The following is a 13373-nucleotide window of genomic DNA, read 5'->3' on the forward strand; positions in this document are numbered from 1 at the left end:
GGACACAAGTAATGGGTTAGTGCATTTGTAAACAGGAATCGCTTGACAAGTGGCCCCCTTCATCCCCCCCTTCCTCGTCCTGATATGGCTCTGCGTAGTCGGCTGGACGTTAAGCAACAAATAAACAAACAAACAAACAAACACTTGTGTTTTCTGTTAGCTGCTGGGAATTGTATACTAACTCATCATTTGGTAATGTGGATAATAAGCTACGGCATAATTATGAGAAGATTCTTCGCAAGTCGAAACTGAAAAATAGACACAGCGGGTTCTATTTTTAGATAGTGGCAACTGTGGCACAGGCACATGCAATCTGTCAGAAAAAAACCACTTCTGCTTTAATTGAGAAGCAGGAATTTATAGTATTTTGGTATTGTGGAGAATATAAGCTACACGTCATTAATTAATTCTGAGGATGAGAGCACAGTCTCGCTTAGGCAAAGGGCGGAAGAATACGCTCTGTGGAAAAGTTAGCGCACTCCAAGAGTGCGCTAACAGTTTTAGCGCATCGCCATTAGCCAATCAACTGGTTCCCATCAGTCATGTGACACCAGTACTTACTGACAATTATTATTATTATTATTATTATTAGAAGGGTAGTTGGAATATTTCTATGACAAACTCACGTCTTCATCATCCGCACCTATTGTAGATCTCACACCTTGTCTTCGTATTGTCACAGAAGCTGAGGCAGAAAGCTGGTTTTTGTTCAGATTTGAAGGTTCTCCGCCGCCGTCATCTTCACCACTGTCTTCATCAGTGTCTGCCCCAAATACAGGAGGTTCAATGAAAATGTCTGCTTGTTCAAATACACCAATGATTTATATGCTTGTAGAAGCATTGGTCATGTCTGCGCTGTCTTGGTCCGTCTCGAAGCTCTCCATGATCTGTTTCTCACTCTTTGGCGAGGTCTTGGCTTGCAGATTGGCGAGTTCTTGGCTTGCAGATTGGTGAGGTCTTAGCTTGTAGAAGCATTGGTCATGTCTACGCTGTCTTGGTCCGTCTCGAAGCTCTGCATGATCTGAGACAGCATCTCGTCATTGGAGGCATTGAAGGAGGGTGCCTTGATTGATGTCACTGGTGGTGTGGGAGTCGACGTCAATGGTGCCACTGGTGGTGTGCCGGAGAGTGTACATGAGGGAGAGGGTGGTACTGATGTCGACGTTTCCACTGATGATGTGCCAGAGGGAGCGGGTGCAACGAATGGTGTGGGGGGGGGGGGGGTGATGTTTCTGGGAACAAAGTTTTTTTTGTGCTTGTCAAGGTTCTTGGGTTTTGTTTTTGTTTTTTGAGGGGAGGGTTATCTTCTGAAGTTGGGATTTTCTCTTTTATAGCGTCAACGACAGGTACCTCTGTCCCGGCCTTTTCGGACTGTGCTGGTAGATTTTGGACAAGGGTGGTTTTCCTTTTCTTGGATTTTTTTCTGTTTTTGACAAGAATGTACTCGTCCTTCTTTTCTTCTTCATCTACAGTATTTTCTTGGGTGATCTCATCTCCTGACTCGGTGGACATTGATCGGGAATGTGGCCTCTTACAGGGGGACCCCACCCCCGAACAGCTGGCCGACGGGGAAACCCTGAGTATTTCGAGTTTGTTCTGGAGTAATTTGTTTTTCAGTTTTTGGGCAGCCGACTCTGAGCCCCCAGGGGGCACAGACCCGTCCTCATCAGTCTCTAGACTGGTATCAGTAAGGTTTGGCATGTTGGACAAGTTGGGCGGGGGAGGGAGGTGGGCGCTCAGGCTCCACTCCTCCTCTCTTAATCCGGAGGAATTCAGGGGTAGGTCTGCTAGATAGCTACAGCTAAAGACACTATCCTCCCACTCATTCATTCAGGACACTCACATACAGGCGGACGTGGTCCTATATAAACAAAAGGCAGTCAGTAGCAATGAGCGTGAGAGTGTGCACTGATGAGTGCAACTGTTTGTAAAAATATATCGGCCAGTACAGCACCAGGGCTATTTGTTTGTTGGCTAAAGCACCAGGGCTATCTGTTTGCCTGCAAAAGCACGAGGGCTAAAAAAAAACCGCTTTAGCAACTCAGGACTAAAAGGCACGGTAAAAGCAGAGTTAGGACAGCTCACGACTTAAAAGAAATAAAAATTAACAACAACGAAGAAACAGTAAGAAACCAACGAGCACAGGTGGTCTAAGAAAAAAAAATCAGCATCTAGGGCTATGCTTACCACTGGGCATAGGAATAAAAGAAATAAAAGGGCCTCAGCAACGAGGCGCGGAAATAAAAGTGACCAGAGTTAAATCAAGCCCCCGGTTAAGGTCGAAAGAAAGTCACCGGAGCGTTGAGCGGAACAAAGCAAACAAAGAGCCCAAGCATAAACATAAGCAAACAGCGACCAAAAAGGCAAAGTGAAAAGCACAAACCGTAGCAGGCCAAGTAGTAAAATCAGGTAGTTAAAAGTCAGGTGTAAGCACGAAGCGTTGAGCGTTTGTGGCGTGAGAGCAAAACAAAACGAAGCAACCTAAGCAGAATAAACGCAGTATAGAAGCAAGCAATGTAAGGCAGACCGCTCACCCAGCACAACACCGCACAGACACAAGGCACAAGACACGTAGAAATGTGATTCGATGTGAGAGCAAGTTGACAAATGCGACCTCTCTCAAGCTTGTCTGATAGCGTTCTGTGATTAACGAGTTCGAAAGCGAAAATGATTATTTAGAAGTCAGTACTAAGTGTATATATATATATATATGTCACAGTAGAAACTAGAATTCAGTAGGATCCGGAATCCTACTAGTAGAGACTGGAATCTCAGTTTCTACTAGTAGATACTGGAATTCCAGTCTCAACTGGACTTTTTCAAGTTCAAACTGGAATTCCAGTATCTACTAGTAGATACCGGAATTCCACTTACAACTGGATTTTTTCCAGTTGAAAGTGGAATTCCGATATCTACTAGTAGAAACTGGAATTCCAGTTTCAACTAACAGCCAGTTCATGTTGGAATTCAGTTCAAATTGGAATTTCGCGATGGAGATGAATGTAGTTTCTTTTTTGTTTAAAATGAACAGTTGACTACTTTATTGAAAGCAAATCCATTGTTTAAAAAGACCCAACACCACAAACTGCATAGTCAAATCAATGAAAATCACATCAGACAACTTCAGGACATGTTCTTGCATTTCTTGCTGTGCGGGTGGCATTTGGTGCCACATGCAAGTTTGGCATCTTTGCACGGACACCTCTTTGTCATGCACGCGCCTGTGCACGTACAGACGGACCTGGCGACAGCTCCACGGTTTTGCCAACCAGTTGATGACCTGGAGGCTTGAATGAGGGACACTTCCTTAAGAGTCTGTGGGTTTACCACATTGAGATGTGGGAGGACCACACTGCTCATGTCCACAAGCTCCACCCCCCGAAACCAGTTTTTAACAATTCCAGTCGGGCAATACACCCGATAGACAGAATCACCGCCCCTCATCTTTGATTCCAGAATCTTGCAGGTCAAGAGCCGCACGTCAGTGTTGGTCCTGTCGGCACTGTGGATTTTCACTCCGACAGTGTGCCCGTTTTGGAATGATTGGGTCACGTCTTTTACCTTCTTTTGGTACCTCGTGTCTTGACGTCTGGCAGCCTTCAAATAGTTATTTCTGGCAACAAGTCGCTTCTCCTTGTGAGCCGTGTTCCCTTCTTCATTTTGCACTGTTGCAGTGCGTTTCCACAACACAAACTGTCCTACTTCTAATGGTTCATTCATAGGGTTGGCAATTGTAGGCACATGTGTAGGAACGAACACTTCGTCAACAGAAAACACAGCATGAGTGGTTTTAGTCACTTTCACACCATGCACAACGTCAAGATTTGTGTGCTCTGTGCCAGAACAAACGATGACGTTGTCGCTCAAAAGAAGATACTCCTTTCCTCGCTTGTGGCTGGTACAGGTAGTAGATGATGTACTTGGTGAATCCACGTTTTCTACAATGCCGAGAGAAGAACCACCAGCACCTGTGAAACAAACAAATTAAAATCGTCTACGCTGGTGTGAAAACCAAGAAAGGTGGTGTAAGGGTTAACCTGTTAACATCTTCAAACTAGTCTTTATAAATTGATAGAAAATATGGCACATTGAAAGTGTGTTGAGGGAAGTGTGAAGAAACTTACCAGTGGCATGCTGCTCAGGAGTGCTGAGAGAAGGTCCGAGAGGATCCTGAAAGTTGACTGCTTCTGAAGAACGGTCAGCACCTGTGAAACAAATAAAATGCAGTTGTATTTGCAACAGACATTTGCAGTCATTCTTCTTCTTCTCTGTTGGGAAATGTGACATGATAATGTGGCATGTATGTGTACACATTAATCACTGTGTACTAGTGTTTCGACGTTGAAGTGATACAGGAAGAAATTCTGAATAATTCATTGCAAAAACATACACTTGACCCATTTTGACAGGAAAGTTTTTTTTGAAAGTTGACTGCTTCTGAAGAACGGTCAGCACCTGTGAAACAAATGAACTGTAGTTGTATTTGCATCAAATCTGCCATTAATCCCCAGAGTCATTAACCCTTGCCAGTGCACCTCCCGTCTCCTGCATTGTCTATCATTATCAAAATTGTGTTCATCATTAGTTTGTTATGGCTGCAAAAGGGTTAATGTAATGGAATGTTACTCCTATTAATACGACTAATACAGTAATGGGCGTCAACTAGTCCAATGGTTGCATGGCCAATATCTCTAAAACACAAGATTTTTAAAACCAATTCAGATAGAAGCATACCACATACCAGCAGTTGAAGGTCCGGGAGTTGGCAAAGAATTGTTGACTGGCTGCAGAACTGTATCAAAGACCACTTCACTCCACACAGTGATTCTCTCGTCGTCCTCGCAGCTGATGTCACTCTGGCTCCCTGACTGCACAACTGCACTTCTCTGACTCACGGCTGTGTCTTCTTGACTCAGAACTACACGCCCCACATTGTCCAGCCACACTGACTGCACGACTGCACCATCATGATTCAATGACTCAACGACTGCACCTTCCTGACTCAATGACTCGACGACTGCACCTTCCTGACTCAATGACTCGACGACTGCACCTTCCTGACTCAATGACTCAACGACTGCATCTTCCTCACTCACTGACTGCACGACTGCACCTTCCTGACTCAATGACTCGACGACTGCACCTTCCTGACTCAATGACTCGACGACTGCACCTTCCTGACTCAATGACTCAATGACTGCATCTTCCTCACTCACTGACTGCACGACTGCACCTTCCTGCCTCATTGTGGGAAGCATAACAAGCAGATCATTTGGCAAATCTTCTTCACGCACAATACCCTGAGCTGCAAATTCCTCCCAAACAGCTTGGTCCGAACGTGGTTTCTGACCAAATACAAGTTCATACGGTGTTGTCCCAGTTGCACTTGAAACTGATGTGTTGATTGAGTGAACCACAGACTTTAATCCCCTGCTCCATTGTGGGCCATTGGTATCCATCCATTTGCCTAGTTTCAATTGTAGGTCTCCGTTCCCCCTCTCAATGCACCCTGCACACAGTGAAGCAATCCCAGTTGGATACTGTCACCTTAAATAGAGGCCTTTTCAAGCCTAGGCCACTGCACTATGTCTGTAGCCCATATTTCAGGTTGTAAAGCTGATTTATAAAGCTGCTAGAGCAGTTTTAATTTGAGAAGTCGAGTGTATCATTCATCGAAAGGTTCATGGTACTGTCACAGTACCATTAAAGGGGTATGAAAGACCTAAACCGGAAGTAGAATTCCTTGAACGGCAGCTGATACATTACTCTATGAACTCTCATTATCCAGAAAATTAAGCCTGAAAGCCTGGTATTCGCTGAGAAACATCGGAAAACGCAAAATCAAAATAAACAATCCTTATCCGGAAGTGGTAAAAAAACAACGTTTTATTATCAAAAGGGAAGTGTGGCTTCGCGTCGGACATTGAGTTGGAATCTTCCAGGCTTCTCCCATCACATGGGATGATAAGATTCAGCCTTTAGGACCACTTCCGGATAATAATTGTTTAATTTGATTTTGAGTTTTCCGATGTTTCTGAAGTAATACTGGACTTACAGGCTTGAAACTTTGGATAATGAGAGTTGATAAGGTAATGTATCAGCTGCCGTTCAAAGATTTCTACTTCCGGTTTAGGTCTTTCATACCCCTTTAAGTGCCATGACCATTTCGACCATTTGGTATCAATTGAACCGTTATGGTGTGTAGTTTTTGAAAAGTGATGTAGTTGCAGCACTTTAGTACAACATGCCAAATGAACCCCTTGTTGCCCCAAAACGTCAAAATTTTGAAAAGTTCACTCATTCCCCTAATTTTTAAAAATGGCACTGTGTATTTCACTTTAAATGCAGTTAGACAGGCTTAGGAGATCAAACAGACCCAAATCGGTAACGTTGGATAACATATCGTTAATTTTGAAGAAAAAATAAGTTGGAAAAATGAAAAATGGCATTTTTTCCATATTTCACAGACAAGAGGTTAATTTGGACTTTTATGTAAAATTGAGGCACACCAAAATCACTTTTCAAATTTTACACCCCCAGACGGTTAAAATAACATCTATTTATCCATGTTAATCCATAGTTTGACTGATGTGATGAGAACGTTTTACCAAATATTGCTCAAATTCCATAATTTTTTTTAATACTTTTGATATATTCCCAGTCTTAATAACGCAATCCCTTCTCAAAATGCCTTAAAATACATCTGTAAAGGTCAAGGAAGTCAAACAGATTCATAATATGTTTTTAAATTAAAATTCAAAGTGCCGTTTTCCAAAACTAGGGGAATGAGTGAAAACTTCAAAGTTTCCTGGTTTTGGTAACAAGGGGTTAATCTAGCATGTTGTACTAAAGTGCTGCAACTGCGACATTAGTTTTCAAAACCTGGACATCATAGCGGTTCAGTTCATACCCATTTTAGCTTGTTATACCGCCAGTAAAAAAAAAAATCACAATCACAATCACCACTATGGAAATTTTAGATTAGACCTATTGCGTTAAATTTCGGTTTCATATTCCATGTTACCACAGGTAGGTCTGCCTCATTAACCCTTTCACTGCCGGGGTGTTTCAATTCAATGTCAGTAAAATGTGAAAAATGATCCGATTACGAAAAAAGCTGAATGTTTATCTTTTGACAGATGCAACAGACAAAACATGTTACCACCGGTAGGTCTGCCTCATTAACCCTTTCACTGCCGGGGTGTTTCAATGCATGGTCACTCTTCGACAAGAATGTTTTCTCTAACTGGCTAGAGTGCAGGACGGGTATACCCGTCTTGTAGGCACTGTAAGGGTTAATTTTCATTTCTGAAAAAAATACAAATAAAAACGAACACTTACCCTGACTTTCAGGATGTCTTGGGCGTCCATGGATGATCACTGTTCCAGGCCACAGATCACACACTTCACGTATCACGTTCGCCGTGAATTCTCTGCCATTGTCACTCTGCAGGAGGCGTGGTGGTCCAAAGGTGCAGAATTGGTCGAACAGATGACCTGCTACCTCTGCTGCAGTCTTGGATTCCAAGGGATAGGCCCAAGAAAACTTCGAAAAACAGTCCCTTGCATGCAGGATCCATTTAAAGTCCCTGTCAGGCCTGCTGCGGAAGTCAATGAGGTCGATTTGGACTCTGAGTAGAAAAGACAGATTGATCATTGCCTTTCCAGATGGAAGTGATTTCACCACCTGGCGCTGCCTGCAGCTGGGACAGGTCTTCAGGAACACACTGACTGCTGAGTGGTGGACTCCTGCGTAGTTTGCTTTGATTTCCGCCCACGTTTTATCCCTTCCCCCATGGCCAACATGAACGTGACATCGCGCAATTGTCGCAAACAATTCCTCTCTGGTCACAACCGGGCAGTTGGTTTTCTGGCAACATAGCATTGTCCTTGCCCCCACAACTTGTAATTTATAATGCTTTGCACACCTGTACTTGAATTTGGCACCTTCTGGACATTGCTGGCCCTTGTTCAGTTGCAGAGCTTTCACTATTTTTGTGTACTTCTCTTGGGCAATGCAGAAACATTCTCGTTTGCTGTCATCAAGACTCCGTATGTGTGCTTCTAAAAGAGAATAAAACAGAGTTTTCTGATCCTCTGACTCGGACTCCATCTTCAATCTTGACTGCTGTCTGTCACTGACACTTCACTCTGATCAACTGATCAAGACTCACTGTGAATAGAAGGGCCTCGGTTGTTCCATATTACTCTGGCTGGAGAACATTGGTCACTTTATTTGCAACAACAACTCAGATTCACGTGAAGAAGTCATTGTCACATCTAAGCTTTGTTTTCAAGTTGAACCCTCTCTGTGGATATGATCCCAGTTTCTTTTTCAGTTTTCAAATAATTCCAATTTCCATATTACTCTGGCTGGAGAACATTGGTCACTTTATTTGCAACAACAACTCAGATTCACGTGAAGAAGTCATTGTCACATCTAAGCTTTGTTTTCAAGTTGAACCCTCTCTGTGGATATGATCCCAGTTTCTTTTTCAGTTTTCAAATAATTCCAATTTAAACTGAATTCCAACATGAACTGGCTGTTAGTTGAAACTGGAATTCCAGTTTCTACTAGTAGATATCGGAATTCCACTTTCAACTGGAAAAAATCCAGTTGTAAGTGGAATTCCGGTATCTACTAGTAGATACTGGAATTCCAGTTTGAACTTGAAAAAGTCCAGTTGAGACTGGAATTCCAGTATCTACTAGTAGAAACTGAGATTCCAGTCTCTACTAGTAGGATTCCGGATCCTACTGAATTCTAGTTTCCCCTGTGACATATATATATATATATATATACACATACATTTTTTATTTTTTTATTATTTTTATTTATTTTTTTTTTTTTAACATATACCCTATATCTGTGTGAGTGAATGTATTCGGTGTGTCACTGTGGCATAGATAGCTTTCTTAAACTGCAAGTGAAATGAAAAAAGGCCCATGTGCTGTATATACCTGCTTCTAAGCTCTCTCTGTACAAATCTGAATCACCTTTTTTAACCCTTGATTGTATAAAGTGGCCCTGAAATTTTATCACTTTTTATAAAGTACCTTTTTGGAAAATAAACGTATACTTTTAACATCCTACTCCCAATGCTTCTGGAGACAACGGGTGCCAAACCCAATCATATTAAATCAGACTATCTAGAAGAAGAATTTACCCGTCTTAACAAACTTTTATCAGCACCACTCCTGCCCACCCCGTCATCCTCCCCTCTTCGCTCACCCTTACCAGCTCCTTAGCGTATCACCAATTCTTGTCCCAAATAGAAACATTTTCTGAGAGGACGTTAACTCCCCCCTTTAGTTTAGTTTTTAAACCTTGTACGACATTTTGTACCTCTCGGGGTCGACCACCCTGGCTGTTTGTCTCACAGTAACCATGAGGATGCTTTTTATTTTTTTGCAGACTTTGAGAATGTCAGCAAACTCTTCCTTCACGGTAGAATACAACGCACCGTCGGGCAACACAACAAAGTCCTCGCGCCTTATAGGGTTTTGCCTGAGTTTCTCGCGATAGTGGCCCAGAACATCGTCAGAACACAGAGGGGGGTGTAGATATTCGTTTCCTCGGGGTAAATGATGCGGTTGACCTGGTCGGTGTTTCTGTCATCTACTTTGCCTGAGGTGCTGTCTTGACTTAGCCTGTGGTGCTGTTTTGACATAGCCTGTGGTGCTGTATTGACATAGCCTGTGGTGCCGTTTTGACATAGCTTGTGGTGCTGTATTGACATAGCCTGTGTTGCTGTATTGACATAGCCTGTGTTGCTGTATTGACATAGCCTGTGATGCTGTATTGACATAGCCTGTGGTGCTGTTTTGACATAGCCTGTGGTGCTGTTTTGACATAGCCTGTGGTGCTGTTTTGACATAGCCTGTGGTGCTGTTTTGACATAGCCTGTGGTGGTACCGGCACAGTTGGCCTAGTGGTAAGGCATCCGCCCCGTTGGGTGGGGGAGGGGGGGGGGGGTCTACTGTATCATACTGCATGGCTTCCTCATATGCCATTTTACGTGAGCAAATCATCACAAAACTAGCAAGTATTCAAGAATGAAATTTGTTGAACTACATACTTTCGGAAGTACAAAGCCGCTTGCCTCAAATAATGATGTCAAGATCATTGAATCGTCGAAACGAATAGAATGCAGCCATGTTGATTGCAAACCGTGACGTCATCACACGTTGCCGATTGGAAACTTGTTATCGAAGACCAACACTGTAAAAGTTTGGGTTAAAAACGATTCCCGAATACAAATTAAATGTCTACAAAGTAACTGAAATCTAGTACCGGCACGGTTGGCATAGTGGTAAGGCGTCCGCCCCGTGATCGGGAGGTCGTGGGTTCGAACCCCGGCCGGGTCATACCTAAGACTTTAAAATTGGCAATCTAGTGGCTGCTCCGCCTGGCGTCTGGCATTATGGGGTTAGTGCTAGGACTGGTTGGTCCGGTGTCAGAATAATGTGACTGGGTGAGACATGAAGCCTGTGCTGCGACTTCTGTCTTGTGTGTGGCGCACGTTAAATGTCAAAGCAGCACCGCCCTGATATGGCCCTTCGTGGTCGGCTGGGCGTTAAACAAACAAACAAACAAACTGAAATCTAATCACCATTAAGGGTTCAAATATCCTCCAGTATTGACTTTCCCGTCTATCCCACAAAACAAATCTTGAGCACTTAGTCTCACACGCGCAGTCATCATTGTTCTGCTTTCGAGGAATACAAGAGAAGACAAAAGTCGTCTGCTAAGTTTAAAAACATTGAAGATTGTTGCTTTCATTGAGTTATACATACACACGCTCATTGTTTAAAAACCGGCACGGTTGTCCTAGTGGTAAGGCGTCCGCCCCGTGATCGGGAGGTCGTGGGTTCGAACCCCGGCCGGGTCATACCTAAGACTTTAAAATTGGCAATCTAGTGGCTGCTCCGCCTGGCGTCTGGCATTATGGGGTTAGTGCTAGGACTGGTTGGTCCGGTGTCAGAATAATGTGACTGGGTGAGACATGAAGCATGTGCTGCGACTTCTGTCTTGTGTGTGGCGCACGTTATATGTCAAAGCAGCACCGCCCTGATATGGCCCTTCGTGGTCGGCTGGGCGTTAAGCAAACAAACAAACAAACCTGGAAAACAGAAAATGCAAGGCCCTTTTTGACATGTGTTGACTTAACAACATTGACACACTGGGAGCTCGAACATGAGACCAATAAGACAACAACAGCATTAACAAATCTAACTTTCCATTCTCATGCCATCTTGTTAAGGTCCCCTGCAATTGAAACAACATGACAGTTATTCTTTACACAAGTCCAAAACATTCTACAAAGCAGGTTATTGATGTAAGCATTCTTTGTGTAGCCTTTGTTAACAATGCCTTTCGTAGCTGTGCTGTCTGTGTGAACAGTTACTGTACTTCCCCGAAATGTGTGTGCCCACACTTCCACAGCCTGCACAACTGCTATCACTTCTTTGTAATGAATATGCAGTCCCGCTGCGGCTGGGACATCACACTGAAACACTGTATAATGCCAATCACCACCACAAAAAGCTCCTGCACTGACATTGCACGCATCAACCCACACATGGACGGTGGGCATATCAGTATAATACACAGTGCCATTAAAGACACGCAAAAACGTGAGCCACCACGCCACGTCTTTATGGAACTCTGCCGAGAGCCGCGCCTTGTGTTTTCCTTGCCGTAAGGGAAGCATCACATCCAGAATACGGCGCAGAAAGAACTTTCCTCCTCTGACCGCTTTGGCTGCGTAGTTAAGGCTGGCTGCAAGCTGCTGCAACTGCTTCAACGTTGCCCGTTTTCGCGCAGAAAACTGCTGCAACTGGTCTTCAAGCTTGACCAGTTTATCCTGTCCGAGGGACAGGGTGCATAAAGACATGGAGACTCCTTTAAGAACCCAAAAAGAGCTGTAGAGCTGACCTCTGTAAAAATACTTTTCAAACTCGAGGTGCCAAAATACTTTTCTCGTTGATCATACAGATCAGCAGAGGTCAGCTCTACAGCTCTTTTTGGGTTCTTAAAGGAGTCTGGTCTTTATTTTAAGATTTGAATTTTAAAACTACCTAATTTATTTGACATATAGGGTCTTGCTTTGATTTTTTTGTTGCCTTCGGATGACGTTACGGATTTTATGTATTAGAACTGTTTTAATCTAAAAATGTGTAATGATTAACTTGTGGGGTCCTGATTTGGCCCATTATGGTCCGCTGGACCCGAAAAGCAACAGCTAACTAACTAACTAACGTTACGGATTTTATGTATTAGAACTGTTTTAATCTAAAAATGTGTAATGATTAACTTGTGGGATCCTGATTTGGCCTTTTATGGTCCGCTGGACCCGAAAAGCAACAGCTAACTAAGGTCTTGGCTTGCAGATTGGTGAGGTCTTGGCTTGTAGAAGCATTGGTCATGTCTACGCTGTCTTGGTCCGTCTCGAAGCTCTGCATGATCTGAGACAGCATCTCGTCATCGGAGGCATTGAAGGAAGGTGCCTTGATTGATGTCACTGGTGGTGTGGGAGTCGACGTCAATGGTTCCACTGGTAGTGTGCCAGAGAGTGTACATGAGGGAGAGGGTGGCACTGATGTCGACGTTTCCACTGATGATGTGCCAGAGGGAGCGGGTCCGTCGCGATATAACCTTCGTGGTTGAAAACAACGTTAAACACCAAATAAAGAAAGTAAAGGAAGCGGGTGCAACGAATGGTGTGTTTTTTTGTAGGCTTTTGATTTTTTCTGTGAGAGCTTTGTTATTGCTGTGTAGACTTGAAACTTGCAGTTTAAGTTTTTCTACCGTACTTTCCGGGTGACAAGGCGCTTCGTATTTCATACTCGGATTAGACGCTTCGTTATACAAGACGCAGGGGTCGAACTCGAGGAAAAAAGTCGCGCCTTATGACCCGGAAAGTACGGTAATTTGCCGATGACTTGCTCCACACGGGCATTGTGATTTTGCCGTAGCAGAATGAGTTCTTGCTGAGTTTGCTGAGTTGTTGCACTTCCCTCTTGACTGGACACTTGTATATATGCCAAGTCTTTGGCATTGTTCAGCTGCAGGGATTTGAGGTCTGCAGAACGAGCTGGCAGAATTTTAGTCGCAACACTTTGTCCAGGGGCAGGCAGGAACACACTGTGCTGTTGGCTTGTTGCGGAACAAGCTGGCATGATTTTAGCCCCGACACTTGGCACAGGGGCAGGCGGAAGAACTCGCTGCTGTTGGCTCGTTGCAGAACGAGCTGGCAGGATTTTAGTCGCAACACTTGGTCCAAGGGCTGGCAGAAGCACACGCTCCTGCGTACTTTGAACTGAAGGTGCCACAGCAACCCTGCCTCTTTTCTTCACTCACAGCCCGACTC

At 43.9% G+C, this 13373-nt stretch overlaps 1 protein-coding gene across 1 annotated transcript; it reads right to left on the reverse strand.

The window, feature by feature from the left end:
• Nucleotides 1-2954: 2954 nt before the first annotated feature.
• LOC138973121 (uncharacterized) lies at nt 2955-8710 on the reverse strand. The gene is made up of 4 exons (XM_070345784.1): nt 7342-8710; nt 4742-5509; nt 4125-4205; nt 2955-3968 (listed from the first exon to the last, which is right to left on the reverse strand). Exons 1-4 carry the CDS (start codon nt 8111-8113, stop codon nt 3124-3126), a joined length of 2466 nt encoding a protein of 821 aa, XP_070201885.1. The 5' UTR covers nt 8114-8710; the 3' UTR covers nt 2955-3123.
• Nucleotides 8711-13373: the final 4663 nt, after the last annotated feature.

Source organism: Littorina saxatilis, linkage group LG8 (assembly GCF_037325665.1).
Source record: "Littorina saxatilis isolate snail1 linkage group LG8, US_GU_Lsax_2.0, whole genome shotgun sequence".
Lineage (NCBI taxonomy): Eukaryota > Metazoa > Mollusca > Gastropoda > Littorinimorpha > Littorinidae > Littorina > Littorina saxatilis.